We start from the raw sequence: 24,901 nt of genomic DNA, 5'->3' as shown, positions 1-24,901 counted from the left end.
ATAACTAGAAATGCAAAATGGAGTTGCTCTGTGGGTAAGGATCTTGGGGATGAACAAAGCAGGAAGGATCCACCTGGAGTCTAAGACACACAGAGGGCATGTTTGTTATTATCCTTTATGTTATATTGAGCTCACATTAGTGAGGTCTTAGGATTTGTATAGTTGGTATGATGGTGATCTTCAGACATCTGAAAGATATAAACACTGAGGAAGGAAGAAATTTCTTTAGCTTGAGATAAGGGATCTAATTAGGTTAGGAATACCGGAATGAAATTAAGGAAAGAAAAATTAGATGGACTATTAGTAAGGTACTTCCAAATAATGGGTTTATTAAACTTTTAGATATTTTTTAGGGAATGTATCTCTCTGTTTTCAAAGTCACTTAACAATGAGAGGGACCCAGGCTGGGATAACAATCTCCTGAGGAACCTACAGCATTGGAAGATGGCACAAAATGGAGAGCACTTAGTTTTCTCTGCTTTCATCAAGTCTGCCTTATAACAGGAAAACCTCAGTGGACAACTTACCTGTAGTAAGTACTTACTTTTAAGCTAAAAACCAGAAGAGATTTTCTATCTACTCTGAGGTCATGAAAGGAGCCCTGGTGATACAGTGGTTAACTGCTTGGTGAAGGGTCGGTGATACGAATCCACCAGCCAGTGCCCAGGAGAAAGATGTGGCAGTCTGCTTCTGTAAAGATTACAGCCTAGGAAACCCTGTGGGGCAGTTCTACTCTGTCCCATAGGGTCACTATGAGTCGGAATCAACTCGACAGCACTCATAGCAATAACTGGGGTCAGGGAAACCAAAACAACCAAACTCACTGCCATGGAGTCGATTGTGACTTGTAGTAACAGCCACTGGGTTTCTAAGGCTGTAAATCTTACAGAAGTAGACTGCCTCATCTTTCTTCCATGGAGCAGCTGGTAGATTTGAACCACCAAACTTTTTGGTTAAGGCCCAAATGCTTAACCACTGTACCACCAGAGCACCTTGAGGTTAGGGAAGGCATCTGACTTTCCTTCCTTCTGCTCACTTGTTAGTCCTGCCTCTAGAGGGGAAGAAGGGGAGGGGGAGTGAAATCAGTTCCTGTGATTGGTGGGAAAGGATTTTGAAACTCTGGATTCGAAGACAATGCCTGCCATAGGGAGAACTGAACACTGCTTGTGGAGGCAGATGGCAGTCTTGACCATTGTGGACTCTTCGATAAGCCTGGAGCTTTCTTTCCCTCTTGGAGCATTTTCCCTGTACTCTAGGAATCTACTTGTCCTGCAGAGAGTCTAGTACAGACTACTTTTTCGTGGAGAATGAGACACTCAGCTTCAGCCAGTGCTTCATGACTTCTTAGCTGCAGCTGAGCTGGTCCCTGACTCACAGTGACCCCATGCATAGTGGGAGGAAACTGTTATGATCCATAGGATTTTTATTGGTTGACTGGCCTTTCTTCTAGTCTATCTTGGTTTGTAAGCTCCATTGAAACCTGTTCAGCATCATAGCAAAACTCAGACCTCCACTGCCAGATGAGTAGTAGCTGTGCTTGAGATACACTGGCTAGAATTGGGTCTCCCAAGTGGAAGTCAAGAATTCTGCCACTGAACCCCTATTGCTCTCCCAGGGCTTGTAGCCTTCCTGAAATAGCCATGCTGGACACCAACCAGGCATTACCCAGAGGTTACTGAGGACCCTGGCTTCCTTCTGAGATTTATCACAGAGACATCTGTGTTGAGGTGCTTTGTATAAAGCCATTGAATAGTACTGACAAGTGAAAGAATATAAAGTTATACATACTGACATTTGGAGAGAAGGTTTTGTGTTTAATCCCTTGGAAGTTTCCGTACGTCTAGCTTCCTCTGTGGCCGTAGAGGTGGGCAGATGGGGAGAGATTTTTTCTCTATTCCAAGAGTAGCTCTCATGTAATTTTCCACTTTAAATCCTACTTTTTTTTTAATTAGGTGAAATGGTCTTTTGCTCTTTAAATCAGCCTTGCAACCTGGCTGGTCTGCACTGCTAGCTCTGTCTATAAAAGGGAATAAAATTCTTAGGCTGAAACCAAATTGGGGACTGTTCTTTGGCGATCTCCGGAAGGGGCCAACACTGATGCAGGTGTGAAGATTAACTTGACTGCAAAAACAGTGGGGTCTGTAATCTCTGGAGCAGTGAACACTGGAGGGATTGGTTCTCCCTGTCCTTGCACTTAGACTGCCTTTGATCATCATACCCAGCCTAGAAACCCATATTCCACTGGAGTCTGACCTCAGGCCAGTTCCTTGGGCAGTGGCATTTACATTTAAGCAGGTTTCAGCAGAGTGTCTAGTTGAAGACAGACTGGGAAGAAAGGCCTGGTGATCTGCTCTCAAGAATCAGCCAATGAGAATCCTGTGGATTTCCACAGACCAATCAGGCGAATGTTTGATGCTGTTGTGCATGGGGATGATACCTCAAGTCAGGGGCTGACTCCATGGCAGCTAAGAACAACAACATCTCGGGCCTCAGGGTGCTCTGTGTTTGAGCCAGGAATCAGAATCAGGAGTCTGATCAGAATCAGAGACTAGCAGCAGCAGAGGAGAGAGACACCCAGGAGTTGCCAACTGCTGCTTGTGCTAGAGGCAGATGGGGGTGATGACCGGGATTGGGAAGGGCACAGCAAAAGGAGCAACCTTTACCGAGAAGGAAGGTTACTCCTCTGTCAGAAGACACAAAATTGTTTAAAATGTCATGAAATAAGCAGGACAGAACACCTGAGGAGAGGACCTAGTGGCATGAGGGCACAGTGCAGAACAGATTTATCCTTACTTCAGTTTTTATGTGTGTTCCTCGCTTGCGAATTTTTATGCTGGGGGCTCATGTATGAGGTAACATCCAGGGAAACCTTCACCAACCTCCACATCCATTTTCTAACCCTGGTTCTTAAAAATGCAGGCTACCCCTTTGATCTCAAGGGGCATTATACAACTCTCAAAATAAGACTAATTTGGATTCTCATTCATTAAAAAAAAAATAGTCAATGTAATTATGAGGAATGTGTGAGTGTGTGGCAAAAACATCAAACAAGCCACCTTCTACAAGGTGGACAATCATTGTATAAGAATTGGTGAACAGAGGGTTGGTGTCATATTTCCGGTTACTGTACATCAATGATGTTTTAAGCTAAGAACACAGTTGTCTGTCTCAGTATGACTCCCTTTTACTTTGTGTCAAGCTGCAGGAAGTCCAGCTGATGTAAATAGATTAATATTTAAAAAGTAATACAGAAGAATGAGGTTCCAAACATGTAATGTTTAATTATTAAAAACCCATAATGGAATTCCAATCCAAGCTCCAAGCTCCTCTCTCACGTTTCACTGGTGCTCAGCACAAAGCTCTATTACCCAGTGAGCCTATTTATTCCACAACTCCTGTGGACTATGGCAAGGCCAAGCCAATGCATGCTCTCTTAAAATGTCTAGCAACTTAGATATGGACAACTTAAATAGTTCTATGCTTTCTCACTAGATAATTGTTATAACCCTTTTTTAATCAAATGATGGGTAAAATGACTGTTGTTGTTGTTGTTGTTATGTGCCGTCGAGTCGGCCCCGACTCATAGTGACCCCTCCTTGGGTTTCTGAGGCAGTATCACTACGGAAGTAGGATTGCCCAACCTTCCTTCCGAGGAGTGGCTGGTGGGTTTGAACCGCCAGCCGTCTGGTTAGCAGGCAAGTGTCTTAGCCACTATGCTGCCAGAGCTCCCCGGGTAAAATGACTAGACATTGTTAATAGAATTTAGGAGAGAATTTGAATTACTTCAACTGGCAGGACTTGGGAGACTTAGGTTACCTATTAGGAATCACAGTATTAAGAGCATCCAGGCCACCTTTGAGTGTATCACACCATAAGGTATATGTTACAGGATGCAAGTGTCTGATTAGAAGAGTTGACTTGGTCAAAGGGTAATCACCCATTTTCTTTTTGAGACCACAGTTCTCTGGCTGTTTAGGACACGAGTATCACTCACTCTTGATGAGAGTACATTTGCCCAGAGGTCTGTGGCAGGGAATAGCCAAAGAAAAAGAAAAAATGATCAATATGACTTAGAGTAGAATAAACCCTCATAGACCAGTTGAATTTACTTCAAGATCAGTGTGCCAGCAAGGCTGATTCAGGTAGGATTTCTTTATTTTATATTTTTATTCAGTATGGCAGGTAAGGACAGTCCTTTGTGTATAAATATGAAAATACTGATAGGTCATTTTGTTGTACTTCTTTTTCCTCCAGTGGGGGTGGTTTGTTTCTCATGAAATGATCATGAATTCATCTTTAATGCAGAAAATGCTGTGGGTGACCTAAAATGCTCCTGGGTGGAGCATCAGGCTTTGGAAGGTCACCTGATAGGTAACAGTATTCATGACGTCCTGTCTGGCTTGAGGGATGTGTGGTGTAACTAGAACTGAGAGGACAGAAATCAGTTTGTAGTGACTGCAGAAGCTGAAACCACAGGGTGAAATGGAATAGGGTCCAGGCCTCGGTGAGCACAGGAAGCTGATCAGAGGTGAGGGGGAAGCTGTAGGGTTGAATAATGTGCTAAAGGGAGACAGTAACCTTGATTCTCTCAGCACAGAGCCTGCTAACAGGCAGAAGGGCACAGGTGTGGGAATCACCTTCACTTTTGTCTATAGTTCAGTTACAACCAACAGCTGTCAATTGAACCCTTACCACGTGCAGGACAGTGCACTGGAGTGTAGAAGTGCTACAAGATCCAGAGCCTGTAGCAAATCATTAAAGCAGCATTTTTCAGTGTTTTTCTGTGGGCTTCTATTAGGGATTAATGAAGTTAAACATGATTCTTTTGTGCAGTGTGTGACAGTGTGCATTGAGAATCTCCACAAGGGGCATAGTTGTTATTGCTGTTGGCTGCTGTTGCATTGCTCCACAACTCATGGTGACCCTATGCACAATGGAATGAAACCTTGCCTGATTCTGTTCCACCCTGTGGTCATTTGTGGATTGGACCCTTTTGATCCGTAGGGTTCTCATTGGCATAGAATATACATTTCCCAGATTCACTGGACCATGGAATTTTCTTTTGGGGGCAGAATGTTGATGGACTAGTATTCCTTAAAATGCACTTTAGGCAATAGAGAGTGAGGGTGGGGAACCAAAAGTGGGCAGTTGCAATGGGTTTAGGAATAGACAGGGGCTGGAAGGGGGCAGCATTCTCATTTCCTTTCTGTGAGGATCTTCAGAAATAGCAGCATTGGCCTACGTAGGCATCTGTAATGCCCACGTCCTAGTGTTATCACATTCTGCTTCTGAACCTGAAGAGGACACAACCTCCTGAGCCTTCAGCTGAGGATCTCCTGGGAACCCTGTACTCCTGGAAGGGCTACCACCAACCACCACCACCAGTTGCCTTCAAGTCATCTCCTGCTCATGGTGACCCCATGTGTGTCAGAATAGAACTGTGCTCCGTCGAGTTTTCTGTGGCTGATTTTTTGGAAGTAATTGTCAGGCCTTTCTTCCAAGGCACCTCTGGGTGGGCTGTAATCTATCTCCAGTTATATCTATATTCAGTTAGCATCTGAGCACATTAACCATTTGTATCACCTAGGGATCCCCCTAGGGGATCTGGTAGCATAGTGCCTAAGGCATTTGACTGCTAACCAGAAGGCTGGTGGTTCAAACCCACCGGCCACTCCTTGGAAGGAAGGTTGGGCAATCTACTTCCGTAGTGATACTGCCTCTGAAACCCAAGGAGGGCTCGCTATGATTGGATCCCACTCGACGGCAGTGAATTTGGTTTGTTAGGTTTAGAAGGGATGTGGTGAGGATTAAATCAGAGAAAGTATATGAAGCTGGTTAGGTAGACTTCCTAAAGTTATGGTTGCTGTAAAGAAGCCCAGGGAAATAAGGAAGATAGTAATAGCCATTTCTGCCCATCCTCATGAGACTGGGCATTTGTTCTGGCAGGGATGGTGGTCCCACAGTACTAATCACTTGGCAACGGGGCTATGTTGTTGCCCTCAAGGAGCAGGCATCATTGTTCCCTCCTTTAGTGCTTGGCCTTGAAGGTTGTGCAGCTGTGGCTGGTTCCTACTCCTGGGACTTCCAGCACTGCTCTCTGCCCTGTGACCTCTGCTGCCTCATGGCTTCTGCTTGCTGATTTTCTCTCTGGTTCTCTGGCTTTATTCCTACAACCACTATCCCCACCACTACTTAATCTCTTGGAGGGTATCTTGATTTCAAAGTTTATAAAGAAGAAAATCTGAGTGGTTCATTGAGTGACTCTTGTCCCTGTTAGGCAGAAGCCACACCAATATCTTCATGTGCCCTTGGGTCTAGGCATCAATGACTGGGAAGGTGGTGGGGCCATGGCCGTGATAGGCACTCAGCATCTAATGGGTTCTGTCTGATACAAAAGGGCTTACTGCACAATACTTATCTCCTCTTCTTTCTCCCCTTTCCTCTTCCTCCCCACCTCTGTACCTGCAGGCCATATCAAGGCTATGCCTTGGAATATTTCTTGATGTAGGAAAATATATACCCAGTGTCTTCTTCATGCTGAGATATTAAGCACTAGAAGAGAGATTCAGCCTCACATATTTCAATACTCTCTTCCCTTGTGCTTCAGCAGATCTGGGGGCCCACAGCTGTTTAGATTAGGCAGTTCTGTCACCTAAAGAAAAAAGGTGTCTCTTTTCACTCAGGAACTGAGAATCCAATTGTTCAGTGGGCTGCAAATAGAAGTATTCTTCTGCATTTCATTTCCTTCTTCAGAACATGCCAAAAAATGGTGTTGTTAGTTGTACAGGGATTGTGACATGGAGGCTATTACCCAAATACTGACATTTGATATATAATTGTTGCTAGTCTTAGTTTAAGGCACTATGGTAGTGTAGTGGTTAAAGCATTTGGCTACTAACCAAAAAGGTAGTGGTTCGAGCCCATCAACTATTCTGTGGAAGAAGGATGGGTCAGTCTGCTTCTATAAAGATTTACAGATTTGGAAACCCAATAGAGGTTGTTATGAGTAGGAATTGACTGAGTGGCAGTTTGGTTTGAGTCTTAATTTACTAATCTCTAAAATAAAGTGTGGGAGCTCTGGTGGTGAAGTGCCTAAGGCATTTGACTGTTAACCAGAAGGCTGGCAGTTCAAACCCACCAGCCACTACTTGGAAGGAAGATTGGGCAATCTACTTCCATAGAGACACTGCCTCGGAAACCCAAGGAGGGGTTTCTATGAGTTAACTCAGTGAGTTTGGTGAAAATAAAGTGTATTATGTGGCTGCTTGTCTCTTTACAGGCTTCTGGGGAAAAGTATTGTGATAGGGTCTATTGAGCCACTTGAATTTCCTGGAAGAAAGGAGCTATGTAAATATGAGATGTGTGAAAATATATGAATATCTTTGTCCCTGGTCATCTTCTTTTCAAATTTAGCAATTTGGGTATGCAGGTTAGATAGGGTGGGCTAACCTAGTTGTATGAAGGATGCTAAGTGGAGAATCTAGCATTAGTGGAATGTTGATTTTCAACTAGGTTAGCACAGCACGATGGCTGAATTCACAGAACAAAGATGGAAGTGAACTGGGCAAACCAACCAAGAGACAAAGGAACCAATATGTAGATGCAAAACCAGGAGCAGCCCAGCGTATCCCACCCAGATACAAAGAAACCATCACTAAGTAGGAGACATCACACAAGTTTTAATTAACCGAAAAAGACAACAACCCAAACTGCTCCTTTTTTCCAAATCAGGGAGCCCAATGCTCTTGAATTTGCAGCATTGTGCTCCAGATGCCATAAATGTCACATTTGCGTATTCCATTGGTGACTCTGGCCTGTAGGCTGGTGCTGGCCTGAAGCTGAGCCTAGGGCTAAAATATCCATAGTGAGCTTACGACCACAACTTGGTCTGCAGACCTCCTCATTACTGCAATTATGTTGCTGTCAAACACTCCACAAGTCATTGGAAACTCAGTGGAGAATTTTGGGGGTCAAGTTTTTTCTTGATCTGGGTTTCTGGGTTTTATTTTTCTTATATGTGTTTTACTTTGAAGTCCACTTGACAGGAAGACTCAGTGTAGTGGATTTTCTCTTTGTTTTTATAATCGAGTTTTAATAGAATAATGGATAAATAAGAGTAAAGTGTAAGTAAATGAGTTGGGCCAAAATGTAGCTGTATTATTTATGAAAATATCGATATTTATATGGCACTTCATGTTTTTCAAAGTGCTTCCATTTACAGTATTTGTTTTGAGTTTTGCAATAGACCTTGAAGGTAGGCAGGGGCCCAAGGGCACAGAAGCATGACCCATAGTCTCAGGGTAGGCAGGACTTCTGTCTTCTGATTTCTAGCCCAGTTCTTGCCTTAACAAACCATGTTGCTTCCTAAGGAAAGCCTGAGGCACTGATAGAAAATTGGGATTATTATGTTTAGAGATTTAAGACTACTATCAAGAAGATGTTAGTTAACTCATGAGGTGGGGAGAGAGGTGAAAACTACACCTCAAAAATCTGTAAAATTAGACACCAGAGAGGAAGTAGGTATGACACAGGAAGAGATGGGAAAGTGGATAAGGGGCCATTATTTCTCAAGAGTTAACCAAGTCCTGGGCAGGAACTAACGGCAGGAACAACTGGCTTACAACATCTTTGTACCAGTGCAGAGTGGAAAGGACCAAGTTACCCTGGATGGTGGGCACAAAAAAGATTGGGGGAAAAAAAAAAAACCTCACAGAGATACAACTGAGACTTGGAGCAGGGCTCATGCCTAGAGTAGAAATAAAATAGATCCCATCGACATAGCTAATAGATGAGTAAAGGTCAGGAAAATTGTGTGGTAATCCCTACATCAGATGGGGGAATGCAAGATGGAAACTTTAGAAAAATGAAGGATCAAAAGAAATAGCTGTATTTTGGGGGCATTTAGTACAAAATATGAAGCAGGCAATAAAAGATAATTAGCAAAGAATCAAGATATGGAACAATTTTCCTAGATATCTGCTAAGAATATCCTTCTCTTAGAAACAGAGCAATTGATAATTTTTGTTTGTGGATACCAAAAATCCAAACTCACTCCCTTTGAGTCAATTGCAACTCATAGTGGCTCTCATTGGGTTTCCAAGGCTATAAATCTTTATGGAAGCAGACTAGCTCATCTTTCTTCCATGAAGCAGCTGGTGGGTTAGAACCACCAACATTTTGTTAGCAGCCAAATGCCTTAACCACTACACTACCGGAGCTCCTTGTTACGTGTGGATAGTTCTGAGAAAATAGGGAAGCAGTGAGGGGAATCCTTCTCTGACCATCATTCTGATTAATATGAGGTAGAGCTGCTTGGTGTGTGTATGGAGAGGGGAAATGACCCAGCCATCTTGGAACATGCAATGGCAGAGGAAGAGAATGTTGGGTATGATCAGCCGCATTCCCTAGATTTTAAGAAAACAGATTATTTTTAAAGTTCTAACCAAAAGTGGGTTTGGCCCCTTACTAGACTCCATGCAGTTTGTTGAGGGTTGGGTGTAGGTGGAAGTTCTGAAGATGAGTATCTTGTCAGGAAGGCTAGGGGACATGAAGGGCTGAATCTCTTGGGGAATGCCCACATTAATAAAAAGGAGTTATTTATGCTATGCTAATGGAAGGAAAAAGAAGTAGAGGTGGACAGAGCAGTATTTAGGGCAAATGGTGTAATATTTTAAAAAGAAGGTGAGAAGGCACTGCTGGGCAAATTTTATTTGGCTTCTCTTGTCTCCATGAAGAGAATACCCTCTAAACTGGGAAGGGTGGGGCAAATACCAGGAAGAAGGCTGTAAATCCCAAGATAGGGGCAGAGAGAAAGGCAAAGGGCACCTGTTATTCTTAACGAATTTACATCTCCAAGCTCCCATGAAGAAATCTGTACATAATTTGATATTTATTTTTGGATAGTCTTTGTTCTATTATGATAAATGAGAGAGGTTTCAAAAAGATCAGAGATGACAAATGTTGACCACATTTTTTAAAACTGGGAAAAGGTTTCTAATTTCTGAAACTCTAGGCCAACAGACTTGATGGCTTACCTTCAAAAGTCCTTGCATGTACTATTAAATAGAAGGTTGATGAATACTTAGGAGAAAAAGGTTTTCGTAGACCAGAAACCCAGAGGGAAGCAGGCAGCATGGTAGAGTAAGAAGAACATAGTTGGAGGTCAGTAGTTCTGGATCTGAATCCTGGCTCCACTGTTTGTAGGCGGTGAGAGCTTAAGGTAACCACCTCACCTCTTCAAACCTTTCAAGTAAAGTAGAAAAACAGTAGCCAGTAGCTCCTTTATAAGCATGCAGAGAGAATTAAATGAGATAAGTTAAGTGAAAGCATCAAGCTTGGTACAGAGCAGATGTTCAACAAATGTTTGTGTTTTTTCTTTTCTTTATTTAAAAAAAGACCTCACAGTGGCATATGACTGCTAAAAAAAGCAAAATGTTCTTAGGTGGCATATTGGAGGTATAGTGTGTTACGTAGGGAAGGGAGAGCTCCATCGTACTGTGTGCTGGTCAGGCTCCTGGTTTCCATTCTGGGACTGAACAAGTGAAATATATGCAGATTGTCCCCTGGGGACCAGGTGTAGGAACTGGGGATGTTTAGAAGTAACAATCTAGGGGCATATGATGCCTCTTTTAAGTATTTAGAAAGCTGAGATTTGGAAAGACGTTGACCAGTGCTGGGAGACCCTTGAGAGCAGAGCTACAATCCATGGAAGTGACAGGACGGTTCAACTTTCCAATAATCAGAGCTGCCCAGCAGTGAAATAGGCTGCCTCATGAGGCCCAGAGCTCTGCAATTATATTGCAATTCTCTTTAGGCCACCAGAAAAGTCTCTGCAAAAAAGAAAGATCACTTTGGTGTGGATCACTCTGGCTATGTGGACAGATCGGAATGGAGCTCCCTGTTGCAGGAAGTATTTGTGCTTCCTGGAAGACCACTGATTTATAAAAGGAAAAGCAAGCTTGATGTGTTAGGGGGAGATAGGTTGAGCTCGACCTTTGAAGTTTCTTATAGGTCTAAATGTCTATGACTCTGGACCTTCAAAACAAATATTATCAAATATTAGTCAACTATTTTAATTCTGTAGTTTTGAAAGAAAATGTAAAAAGCCTTGAGATAATGAGGCAGTATGGGCTTTGAAGCCAGACAGCTCAGTTTGAATCTGGGTCTGCCACTTACTATCTGTGTAGGTAATCCTGGGCAGGTTATTTAACATATCTAAACTGCTGCTAATGGAAAGGTTGGTGGTTTGAGTCTACTCAGAGGTGCCTCAGAAGAAAGGTCTGGTGATCAACTCCCAAATCAGTCAGCCACTGAAAATCCAATAGCACAGTTCTACTCTGACACACATGGGGTTGCCATGAATGAGAACCAACTCCATAACAACTTGTTAAAAATAAACAGAAGCAGTTATCCATATGATAAGGTACTTGTGCACATCAAATGAGGTAATCCATGTGGCATGCTTAGCATAGTAACTAAATAAGTGCTTAAATAATGCTAGCTATTATTACTAATATAATTTCTTACCATTACATCAAATTGGGGTTTGTAGTAGCAAGTATTCTAATGCAGTAGGTACTATCATAAAAACCATGACTTTCAATTGGATATACTGGAGAGATTTGAGAACTGGGCAGAGATGGTACACACAGGAGCCAAGGTGGGGCAATCCTGAACATTCACAGAGGAGCTGGTTCAGTCTGTGACGTAGGATTAAATGAGACAATGCAACTAAAGGTGCCTGGCAGATTCCAGTATATAGTTGTCAAATGAATGAGAGGTCACCAGGAGCAGCTGAGAGTGTCTAAGAAGCAGCCAGAGAGTGGGCTGAGGTAGCCCAACACAATGCAGGATTGCCAGGGGGGGCTTTAATTCTGCCCAGCAGTGCTGTTGGTCAGGGCTACCTGCACACACGCAGCCTTGGTCCTTCAACATTTCAGTGATGCTGCCCGTAGCAGATGCCAAGATAGCACAGGTAGGTGAGGAGGGTGAAAGGCACATTCAAATAAAATTGCTAGGAAAAAAAAAAATACTGCTTCAGAGACCTCCAATAGTAACAGCACTCCTTCTAAGAAAGTCTATTATTGATTTATGATTAGTTGTGTTGTAGAACTAAAACCATATATCTATATCTGTATACATACACACATTTATTGTGTTTGGGTGAAAGTTTACAGAGCAAATTCATTTTCCATACAGCAGTTCATACACACTTTGCTTCATGATATTGACTGCGAAGTAACAGCTGTTACTTTATCCCCACAAAGTAACAGCTGTCTTCCCACTTCCTCCCTGTGTCCTTCTTTCCTGTGCATTCCTGGCACCCCTGAACTATCTCCATGTGCAAACACTGACCTTCTGTTCTCCCACATAACTCTAAGGAGTGTATCTACCTGATGTAAATGTTTACCCTATCTGCCTGTCTATTGTTTGGCTAGAAGCCACGGGAGTGAGTTCAATTCCAGACCTGAAGAGTTACTAGGGGCTGTAGTCTCAGGGGTCTCACCAGCCTCTATCAGACCAGTAATCCTGGTCTTTTTTTTTTTTTTTTTTTTATGATACTGAGTTTGGTTCCACATTGTCCTCCCACTCTATCCAGGATCTCCTGCACTGATCCCTTTCTGAGTGGTTGAGAGTGGTAGCTGGGCACCATCTAATTCTTCTGGACTCATGGCCATATAGAGGCTGAGGATCTCCCTTGGACTAATTGTTTCCATGCGTGAAACCATATGTTTTGAAATATGATTTACACTGTTTTCTAAAATGTCTGCATGGTGAGTAACCGCAGAAGATAGGAGTCAGGCAACTAGCTCCCTTCACTGCTTAACACTTGAGTATGATGTGTCTACCCAGTGCCAGTGGCCCCACACCTTTCCCAGACAGGAGAAGGGGCTCTTAAATCACAAATGATCAAATTTCAAATATTCAAGTATACATTTCAAAAGCAGGAAGAGTAACAATAAATTAGATCAAAGATAAATTTGGAAGAAAAAAGTTTCAAATTTGTATTTTGAAAACAAGGAGAATTACAGTAAACAAGGTAAATACAGGTTCAAAAAAGAATCAGATATACATTTGAGAAGATGAGAAGTCACAGTATTGGGTAAAAAGAGCAACGGAGAGTTTGGTAGTAAGAGAGTAAAATACTAAAGATATTTGTTTGTTAAAATCTGTTAATTGAGTTTTAATCTTTAGAATATATCTTTAGAATACATCTTTTTTTTTTTTTTGCTGGGGGGGTTTGTGGTAGGGTTGGGATTGTTACTGTCATTTGGGTGAACGTTTACAGAGCAAATTCATTTTCCATACAGCAGTTCACATACACTTTGTCTCATGACATTGACTGCAATTTCCCATGATGCAACAGCTCTTTTCCCACTTCCTCCTCATAGTTACATCTGTCTGTGTCCTTCCCTCCCATTTATTCCTGACCCCTGAGCTGTCTCCCTCTGCATACACAGCAATTCTATTCTCCCATTGATTAATCTCTCCAAGGGGTATATCTACCTAATGTAGGCTCATATACCTGTCTTTTGTTTGGCTGGAAGCCACAGGAGTGGGTTCAATTCCAGACCTGAAGGGCAGCTAGGTGCCATAGTCTCCAAGGTTCTACCAGGCTCTATGAGACCAGCAAACTTGGTCCCTTTTTTTTTTTTTAATGATTTTGAGTTTTGTTCCACATTCTTCTACGCCATCCAGGATCTCCTACATAGATCTCCCTCCAAGTGGTTGATAGTGGCAGCTGGACACCATCTAGTTCTTTTGGTCTCGTAGTCTTATAGGCTGAGGATCCCATGGTGTACCAGCCCCTCAGACTAATTGTTTGCATGTGTCTTTGGTTTTCTTCATTCTTCTTTGCTGTGGACGAGGAGAGAGCCATTGTTGTATCTAGATGGTTGCTTGCAAGCTTTTAAGATCCCAGTTTCTACTCACCAAAGTAGGATGTGGAACTAAGTTTTTGTGTAGTATGTTATGCCAATTGAACCTGATGTCCCCTGCAACCATGGTCCCAAGCCTACAGGTCCAACTACTCACACCCTCTGTGTAGATGGTAGCTGGCTGTGGCCAAGAAGTGACTACAACTTTGTCCATTGTCAGCTCTACTATATACCTGGAAATTCTTCCAGTACATACAAATACACTTGTAGAAACATTGTCTGCCAATGCTATACATGGTCATGTCTCCCATTATTTTTCAATAGCCAGAGTTTGAACTCCTTGAAGGCAGATACTGTCTGTTTACTGCATCTCCCACAGCCCACTGCCTTCTTGAGCACAGTATAAAGTAAAGACTAAATATGTATTTTTGAATAAACAAAGTATTACAAATAGAAGCTCTGTTCTCTCTTAAGCTCAGACTGAAGGGAAAATGGTTAAATAAGAACACAAGAAAACCTTAAGGGCCTGTTTTTTCCTACAGTAGACTCTAAGCTGTCACATCCCAGATCCTAGCACGGTGCCTGACACATGCTGGGGATTCAATGAATGTTCAACCTATGACTAAATGAATGGATTATGTGGTAGGAAATTTTTTAGGGCAGGTAGTCATTAGAATAAGGAGCTCTTGTGGCATAGTACCTAAGACATTTAGGTTGGTGGTTCAAACCCACCAGCGGCTCCATGGAAGGAAGATGGGACATCTACTTGTGTGAAGTTTTACTGCCTTGAAAATCTAATGGGGGTCACTATGAGTCAGAATCGACTTGATGACAGTGGGTTTGTTTTTGTTTCGTTTTTTAGTCATTAGAATATCTGGAGTTGATAAGAAGGAGAGAAAATGGAGTTATAGGGTATGCAGCAGCATGGCAGCAGGAGACAGGACGTAGCTCTCTGCTTTTATGTAGTATATTTTCCATGTTTGTAATCACTTGCCAGTTTCCTTTCTTCCTCATGTTCAGAGTGCTGCTACTATAAACCAAACCAAACTCACTGCCATGTAGTTGAATCCGACTCATAGCAACCCCCCCCCTTGGGTTACCAAGGCAGTATCACAATGGAAGTAGATTGCCCAACCTTCCTTGTGAGGAGTGGCTGGTGGGTTTGAACGGCCAGCCTTCTAGTTAGCAGTCAAATGCTGTAGGCATTATGCCACCAGAGCTCCTGCTGTTACTATAGATGATCTCATTTTATAATTGAGCACCTGAGGCTGGAAGAGTGGACTGGATGATCTCTGAGGTTCCCTTCAGGGCTAGATTTTACTGACCTGACATCTCTTAGGCTATTCGTGGTCTCTCAGGGCCAAATAAATGGGACACAGAGAGTCAGACCTTTGGCACGCTAGACCAGATTTTAGGATGGTTGACTGAATGTTTCAGTTCCCATCTGGATGACTTCTGTCATGAACATGGAAGTTACGTTTATACAGCTTAAACAAAGAAGAGAGTTTTGTAATGATGTGAGAACTCTGTTAGGCAACCTAACATCAGACCAAAGGGGAAAATCACCTTCTTCTGAATCATATGTTTGGCTGTAAGGATGGACCTGCAGTCACAGGAAATAGGCCAGGATTCCATCTCTCATTTTGGCTGTCGATAGAGAGACTGAGGCCAGTAACAAGTGCTTTGTCAAAGCTAGCTGAGATCCCGAAAACCAAGCCCATGTCTGTTCTGCCTTTCAGAGCTCATGGTACTTGTGAAAGAGAAGAATCTGTCCCACTAACCTGGGCCAAGATTTCTGGAATCCATCTTAAAATTTATAAGATAATTAGAACTCAAGTCATGGTATAAAGTTCCTACAGGGCAGTTTTCTAGTGAGATTTTCAATTCCAACCAAGATGCTCTTTTAGCTTCTTCTTGAGTTTCAAGTCCTATTTAAAAAAGAGAGAGAGAGAGAGACCCAAAACCACAAAGCCAAACAAAAATACCCAAATCCAACGCTTAAATAAAAAGAACTATGTCGCAAACATCATCATGTTGAAATCTAAACCTGCAGAAAGGTTCTAATTTTGAAAATGAATTTCTCCATGAATTTGCTTTTTTAAAAATAAATAAATAAGCACCCTTGCTGGTTCTAAATCTCTTTCTTGATCTCTATGTGACTTTGCATGTCTAAAGGAGTTCTGGTGGCACTGTGGTTAAGGCATTGGGCTGCTAACTGAAAGGTAGGTGGTTCAAATCCACCAACTGCTCCATGGGAGGAAGATGAGGCAATGTACTTCCATAGAGATTTTTAGCCTTGGAAATGTGATGGGGGTTGCTATGAGTTGGAATCAACTCAATGACAGTGGTTTTTGTTTTGTTTTGTTTTGTTTTAGGTTTTATGTCTGTGTCCTAGGACATCCTATTCCTTCCTTCACTCTTTAATCCAACTTTGCGAAGAAAATTAGAATGATGAGCTTAGTCCTCTCCCCTCCCAGGTTTTGGTGTGACCCTGCCTCACCTCCACAGGGCTCATCCCTCAAGCACACATTATGCCAGGGCCGCAGTTGGGTCATCCTGTTGTACAGGCAACTGATGCTGTGGCTTTGGTCCTTCCTTTGGAAGATCATTTTGCCATCTAATGAGTCAAGCAGATCATTCATCAGCTCTGTTTTTTAATAAAACATGAATAGCACAGTTTATGACTTCCACTATTCAAACAGCAGTTTAGCTTAAGAGGAATTATTCATTTCAGTGATTCTGACACTCAAGTCCAAGCAGCCATGCTGTTTTGTCAAGCTTTTGTCTGAACTAGAGAACAGCCAGCCTTGGATAAAGAAGGCAGCTCAGGGGTTGAATAGAGGCTTCTAGGGATGGTAGGCAGCTGGGATGCACAGAGAATGTGCCTCGGTTCCTGGTCTATGCAGGCAGCCCCTCTGCAACCCGGGGGACAGGATCTCCTAGGCAGTAGGGAGGGGAGTGGTGTCTGTGAGGAGCATCATGCATTTGTCCCACTCTGAGAGACACACAGGAAAGCTCATAGGAGAGCTGTGGATGAAAATCTCTTTCCTTCCTCAACTCGCCACAAGAGCATCTTCATCACCCAGTGAATTTAAACACATGGAATATCCCTGGGACATCAGTGACTGTTCTGGTTACCTGGTGCTGCTCTGACAGGAATATACCACAGATGGGATGGCTTAAAGAAACAGGAGTTTATTCTCTTACAGTTTGGAGGCTAGAAGTCCAAGTTCCAAGTGCCAGGCTCTAGGGTCTGTGTGAAAGCCCCTTGACCTTGGGCTTCAGCTGTGCCTCTTGCTCCCAGCCCATAGAAGCTAGAGGTGTCTCTTCACTCAAGCAGCTACTGGCTGCTGAAGCTAACAAGCCCAAGGTTGACAAATAAAAAGGCACAGTCCCAATGTAACCAAACCACACAGCAGGCCATTAATTCAGGTCCACTGAAAGTCCCAAGATCGGCAGAGCATGGCAGGCTGCTGAAAAACGACATGGCTACATTCAGGGCTCAAGTGTGCCATAAGCTAGAGACCATTCCCAAAGCTGTTTCTTATATACAGGAAGCACACCACATCCCTAAAGAAGCTCCTCAGCTGCTTGTGGTAGGTCCCACCATGGAGTTGATTCCCAGTCTCATCATGGGGAATAACTACCACCAGCTGCCCAGCCACTCAGCCAGGCCCAGCCAAGGTGACACACAAACTTAACCACCACAGTGACCATGAGGGTATACTACAATTTGAAAAATATATTATGTAACAAACTTAATGATTTGCCTGGCATACATTACTTGCTATTACTCCATTTTACAGGTGAAGAAACTGAGGCTGAGATTTTTGTAAGATTGCACTGCTAGGAAGTAATGGAGTCCAGAGTCAAACCCACATCTTTAGATTTCAAATCCCACATGCTTTCCATAGTATCCTTAGCTTTCATGTGCACTGAACTGAGTCCCTACTGGAGGCAGTGTCTAAACTTGCTGGGACCATGGCTCTCCAGGGTGGGGCTGGGATCATGTGTTCAGGTAGAAGTCATTCTGAGGTTCTCAAGTCATGCAGTGAAGTGACTGTCTACAGGTAGGGCAGAACCTAAGCTCTTCAAGATACTGATAACCGCGGCCTGCCAGTGCTACTCCTCCTCATTTGATTCCTTGGTGGGTAATCTCATGATTTTCTTGAGCTGGCCTGGACCACAGGATCAATGTACATTGAACATGCCAAGCCCTAGAAAACCAGTCTCTTATGTCAAGCTACAATTTGGCATAAAGGAGCTAAAACTTCTGAGTTGTTATCTGGGTGCTGTATTCATGGAGGAGTTCCTAGGCGGAAGGGCAAACTGTTAATGCACTGGACTCTGCTAACCAAAAGGTTGCAGGTTCGAGTCTACCAGAGGCACCTTGGAAGAAAGGACTGCTGCTCTACTTCCAAAAAGTCAGTCCCTGAAAACCTTATGGAACACGTTCTACTCTGACACCCATGGGGTCACTAGGAGTCAGAATCAACTGATCTGGTATATTTGTGGAAAATCAGGAGTACCTGAAGATTTTGTTTCATCTTTCAAATTGTTAATGTCATTCAAGGGGTTGCTAATATCTTGTTGCTTTTCCATTGCTGCAAATGTCTTTGCCCAGATAAGAAAGATTTCAGCACAAGGGTTTCTTAATTAAATAATGCCTGATGCCAGATTACCACTCAGAAGGCAGCAGTGGGTTCCATTAAAGGATGAACTTCACTCCCACAGCTGACAGCTGATTAATGCATTAATTAGGAGCCTTGCCACCTCCCCCAGTTACAAGAATCTTCTTTTAAGCCCAGCAGAATGTATAGATTGTGCCCATGTGGATAACCTCATGACATACTTTGGCTTTGACTTTGGACGTTTATATAAAAATAAAGGCTCAGTTGCCAACATGAATAGCTTTCTTTCTTTCCAGGGGAAATACAAGATGGAAAGAGTTATAGGAACCAGAAGTCCTGTCTTTGGGTTTTCTTATATCAAGAGCAAGTGATATTTCTGCTGAGGCAGTGTCTTTTGAGCGGTTTAGTGGTGTAGATTGCCACACATTTATTTCACAGGAAAGGAGCGAATCCATCAGGCCACTGAGCTTATAAGTACTACCCTGGCAGTCAGCCACCAAAATATAAATACTCTAAATGGACTAAAGGAAATGTTCATTTTGTTGTTTAGAATTGGACACATCCCAGGAAGGTAAATTGAATCTTTCTGAGGACTGCTGTTGTAAGGTTGAATGGAATAGGCATTTGTTTACCTCCTCTGTGATCTTTTTGTCTTTCTGGTGATACGGTATGTATTTGTGATGCAAAACATTTCAGCTGTCTTGTTCACTGGCATTGCATTAGCCGATTGTTCGGTCTCCTGATTGCCATGGTTAAACAGCTTCAGCCTCAGTTCTGTCTAATCTGGGACCTGTTAGAGAGGAAAGTGGAACCAAAGAGGCCAGATTCCAACAGAAACAAAGCTGGGGTGGAATTAGGGGAAAATCATCCCAGAGCCCAAGTGAGCTGAGCTGTACACTTGTTAATCTTCATCTGTTAATATATATGAAGAAATTTGGGTACTTCTTGGAATCACGGGGAAAAATAATTTTCATTTCATCTGAAAATGAAATATATACAAACTTAAAATGGTCTGGGGAAAAAAAAAAAGGACAAATAGCCCCACAACACCACAATTCAGAAAATTAGCATTTATGAGACACACGTTACCTATTTCATGAGTATGCAAATGTTATTTTATTAAAGTGAGAGATGTACAGTATATATTTTCACCTAACTACCACATCTTAAGCAATCAGCTCAGGCTCTTTACATGAAATCTTAATCACTAGAAGTGTGTCATTCGTTAGATATATAATGAATGATTGTATTGGGTTTTATTGCCCCACATGATATAGCCATTTGTGCCATAAATTCATTGACCTCATCTTAAATAACGTGTCCTGTAAGACAGACTTGATTATTTTTTAAGTGATAATTTTTTTTCTCTCTAATAATTTTTTGCTTCATCAGAAAGATTGCTTTCCTGCATTTTTAGATCAATGTTCTGAACTGAGTAAGTCAAAGAGACACCCACACTCACACTCAGAGTACCCAAACCATGATAGTTATGAACAACTTCACTACTACCTAAACACTTTGGCATGTTGCAGAAAATCAATTAGCTAGCCATTAGGCTTGATCTCTAAGTGGAAAGTTTGCTGAAATAGAATTTTGCTTCTAGCTTTGATGTCTGTAATTCTTTTTCTGTAGAAAAAGATAAAATATGGTAGAGAGTTTTATTTGATAATTGCAATAGATTTACTAGCACTCCTTCGTCATCAATGAATTATTGAAAGTGAAGGAAATTATGGAAGAAGATTTAAGTTATATTGAGATTTTTTTTTTTTTTTTTTTCACTCCACTTGAAAAGTATTTATTCAGCTGAGAAATCAGAGGAATCCTCTGGGGGCAGATTATGCAGTCTGGCAATTTAAAAACCAATTAAGGATTTTAGAAAACTCCCCTTATAGTTAAAAAAAGAAAGAAAGAAGAAGAAGAAAAGAAATAGGTGAGAAGATTTGGTATATTCTTTTAATTACTCCAATTCATTGATAATACTCTTTAAACCAAACTCACTGCTGTCAAGTCATTTCTGTCTCATAGAGATCCATCCTTGGGTTTCTGAGGCAGTATCCCTATAGAAGTAGATTGCCCAATCTTCCTTCTGAGGAGTGGCTTGTGAGTTTGAACCACCAGCCTTCTGGTTAGAAGTCAAATGTCTTAGGTGCTACACCACCAGAGCTCTCATAATACTCTTTAGTTAATAATTAAAACCCAAAACCAAACCTACTGCCATCCAGGCAATTACAACTCATAGTGACCCTGTGGGACCCTATGCCTCATAGGATTTCCAGAGCTGTAAATCTTCACAGAAGCAGACTGACCCATCTTTCTCCTGAGGAGCAGCTGGTGGGTTTGAACCATTGACCTTTTGGGTAACAGATGAGTGCTTTAACCACTGCATCACCAGGGCTCATGATTAAAGCTGCTGTATTTGATTTCTCAGTTCAAGCTTAACAATTTACACTTTAGGTGTTCTATAGGAGCTCTGGTAGGATAGTGCCTAAGGCACTTGACTGCTAACCAGAAGGCTGGCGGTTCAAACCTACCAGCTACTCCTTGGAAGGAAAGTTGGACAGTCTACTTCCTTAGTGATACTGCCTTGGAAACGCAAGGAGGGGTTGCTATGAGTCAGGTCTGACTCAGGGCAGTGAGTTTGAGTATGTTGTTGTTGTTGTTGTTGTTATGTGCTGATGAGTCGGCCCCAACTTACAGCAACCCCTCCTTGGGTTTCTGAGGCAGTATCACTACGGAAGTGGATTGCCCAACCTTCCTTCCGAGGAGTGGCTGGTGGGTTTGAACTGGTTTTGCCTTCTGGTTAGCAGTCAAGTGCCTTAAGCACTACCCTACCAGAGCTCCTGAGTTTGAGTACAGATGCCTAATATTGAAACAGAAACATGTGGCTCTATTTTTTTAATGTAATTTAAATGCCCCATCATTATGTATCAATTAACTTCACACAAAAATGATTAGGTTTTTTAAATAACTTCCATGCATCATGTTTCACCACTAGTTTATTTAACCTTTATCTAGATGGGAAAGAGAGGGTCTGATGAATTCTGTGTGTCTCTTCTCATCAGAGGCAATTTTACACTGATTTGTAAACTGAGTGTATCAACTATGATTTAAAAAAAAATCCCTTCATTCTGGTGGAGCCTGAAACAATGTATTGAAACATAGGTGGATATTAACACTGAAGTCACTTATTATTGTAATGACTACAACAGTCTTGATGACCACGTTGAGAAAATGCCTTCAGCATCAGCAGTTTTCTTGCTGTCCTCAAATTTTTGCAAGAAGTATCTTGAAAGGGCATTTTGGTATGAGACCAAATAAAAACTAGTGTGTGCTAATATATATTTATTATGCAATCTCCTGACATCAAGTTTATTACCTGCAAATATCAAGAAAAAAAAAAGTGAGAAGGAAAAGAGAGGATTTATAAATACAGACCCACATCTGCCACGTGTGTTTGTGCCCACAGTCACATACTAGCATGCCACTACTGTTTACAGTCAAGGAAAGCTGAGAGTTAAATGAGATGAGAAATCAAATGCCCAGCATATGTTGTTTTCGCATTGTTTATGTGACCAATCATTATTAAAATTTACCATCTTTTAATGCTATCAGTTTACAATAGTTTCAAGAAAAACCACGCATGAACAAACACCCTCTTCAACAAAAGCAGGATTCTGTTTAGAACAATATCAGACTCGGTGCTTTAGTGGGGAGACACTCAAATTCAATAAGCTCACCATTGTACTGCATTTCAGAATTTTTCCTCTGCTTCTGCTTTATGGCTTGAATGCTGAGGAAATGACCAAAAAAAGGAAAAAAAGATTGTGTGTGTAAAATTCTGTCAGAAAAGTAAGGCACTGAAAGAACTATTGAAAATTTTGACATCTGTTTATCTGTTTATAGCTATGGCAAGATTACTCATATTAATTCTTGTTTAAAATGCCATATGAAGGAAAGACATTTGTGCAAACAAGAGTCATATTTGAATTGTAGATCATGTCTTCACCATCTGTGAGAGCTGATGGTGTTGCAAAATTAATGTGTTAATGAAATCACAATAATTTCTCCCAAGTAATGGGTTCTGAGCCTAGGATGACTATTTTTTGAACTTTGATGTCTAATGATTTCCAATTGGGAAAAGCTCTCAGCCTTTAATTAGTTCTGCAGCCCAACTTTAAAATAAATTTGGTGTTGTCTTTCTTTTCCCATGAGTAGATTTTGAAGGGGGAAAAAAAGCCATAACAACTTTTGGAAAACGCTCTCTGGTGTTTGAAAAGTTGTTAAATAAGACTGCCTGCCAAGAAATGTCACCAAAAATTCTGACTACTGAAAGAGAGTGGGCAAACAGCTCAAAAAAATCACTCTAGCTTTGCTGTAACATCACAGGTTGGGAATAGCTAAACCTCACACAGACTTCATGACTAATTCCAAGTTTGACTTGGAAGCCAGAGATAATGATTTTCAGCACTTTGTGTTATTGGTTAACACAGCACATCCGTACCAACTGCATTATTGAACACAGTCAATAGTGCAAAGTGACTCAAATGAGGAGAATGCTAAGGGGCAATGGTTCAAGCCCATTGCACTTTCTGAGAAGCCTTCCCTCCAAAGCTATTTTAGATTTGCATTTACAATGAGCCTCTTTGACAAATGAAAATGAGTAGGTAGGTATATATATGTATTCTCTTTTTGGTCAGATCTCCCTTTTAAGTCATACTTAAGAGGCAACACAATTTCTTTTTCAAAAAGAAAAAGAGGAATAGGAAAGTGATAATTGCAATTCTAGAGTCAGTATTTAGAAAGCAAACCATCATTTTACAAACATTTTCGAATTTTGCCTTTTAGAAGGAAACAGTTCAACCTGTTTGAAACATGGTGATAAAGTCTGAAAGCACCTTTATATGAAACATGAAACGCCATCTACCTGAGGAAATTGTTTATCTTACCTGTTGTGGTTTTTTTTTTTTCCCCCATTACTGTGTTGTAGGTATGTGACTGGTGTAAGCACATAAGACACACAAAAGAATACCTGGATTTTGGGGACGGGGAAAGAAGGCTTCAGTTCTGCAGTGCAAAATGTCTCAATCAATACAAAATGGACATTTTCTACAAAGAGACCCAGGCCAATCTTCCAGCTGGGCTGTGCAGCACATTACACCCTCCCATGGAAAATAAAGCAGAAGGCACCGGGGTGCAGCTGCTCACACCAGACTCTTGGAATATCCCGCTAACAGATGCTCGGAGGAAGGCCCCCTCCCCGGTGGCTGCAGCTGGCCAAAGCCAGGGCCCTGGCCCGTCCGCGTCCACCACCGTCTCTCCATCTGACACTGCCAACTGCTCTGTCACTAAAATCCCCACGCCAGTCCCCAAGTCCATCCCCATCGGCGATACTCCCAACATCCCTCCCGTGTCCGTGCAGCCACCTGCTAGCATCGGGCCTCCCCTCGGCGTCCCGCCTCGCAGCCCTCCCATGGTGATGACCAACCGAGGCCCAGTGCCGCTGCCCATCTTCATGGAGCAGCAGATCATGCAGCAGATCCGCCCGCCCTTCATCCGCGGGCCTCCGCATCACGCCTCCAACCCCAACAGCCCCCTGTCCAACCCCATGCTCCCAGGCATCGGGCCCCCGCCCGGCGGCCCCAGGAGCATGGGCCCCACTTCCAGCCCCATGCACCGGCCCCTGCTGTCGCCTCACATCCACCCCCCAAGCACGCCCACCATGCCCGGGAACCCTCCGGGCCTGCTGCCGCCTCCGCCCCCGGGCGCCCCCTTGCCCAGTCTTCCCTTCCCGCCGGTGAGCATGATGCCAAATGGCCCGATGCCCGTGCCCCAGATGATGAATTTCGGGCTGCCGTCGCTCGCCCCGCTGGTGCCGCCTCCCACCCTGCTCGTGCCATACCCCGTCATTGTGCCCCTGCCCGTGCCCATCCCCATTCCCATCCCCATCCCTCATGTCAATGATTCCAAGCCCCCCAACGGATTCTCCAGCAACGGGGAGAACTTCATTCCCAGCGCGCCTGGTGACTCCTCGGCCGCGGGAGGGAAGCCGGGCGGACACTCCCTGTCCCCTCGGAACTCCAAGCAGGGCTCATCCAAGTCCGCGGACTCGTCGCCCGGCTGCTCGGGCCAGGCCCTGAGCCTGGCGCCCGCGCTCGCGGAGCACGGCAAGAGCGAGGTGGTGGACCTGACGCGTCGCGCCGGCAGCCCCCCGGGCGCGGGCAGCCAGCTTGGCTTCCCCGGCGTGCTGCAGGGCCCGCAGGACGGCGTCATCGACTTGACCGTAGGCCACCGGGCCCGGCTGCACAACGTGATCCACCGCGCGTTGCACGCGCACGTCAAGGCGGAGCGCGAGCCGGGCGCCGCGGAGCGCAGGACCTGCGGCGGCTGCAGGGA

General features: G+C 43.1%; 1 protein-coding gene across 1 annotated transcript in view; it reads left to right on the top strand.

Annotated features, from left to right (window-relative positions):
• LOC103197015 (sine oculis binding protein homolog) overlaps nt 1-24,901 on the top strand; it is a 199,403-nt gene that overhangs the window by 173,914 nt on the left and 588 nt on the right. Inside the window, exon 6 of the mRNA XM_042780945.1 lies at nt 23,496-24,899. Coding sequence (XP_042636879.1) covers nt 23,496-24,899 — 1,404 coding nt within the window. The remainder of the gene's footprint in view (nt 1-23,495; nt 24,900-24,901) is intronic.

This window comes from Orycteropus afer, unplaced genomic scaffold (genome assembly GCF_000298275.1).
Source record: "Orycteropus afer afer isolate SDZICR_OR568_19922 unplaced genomic scaffold, OryAfe1.0 scaffold00072, whole genome shotgun sequence".
Lineage (NCBI taxonomy): Eukaryota > Metazoa > Chordata > Mammalia > Tubulidentata > Orycteropodidae > Orycteropus > Orycteropus afer.
Note: the sequence above shows the minus strand (reverse complement) of the source record. Positions and strands in the feature narration are given on the sequence as shown.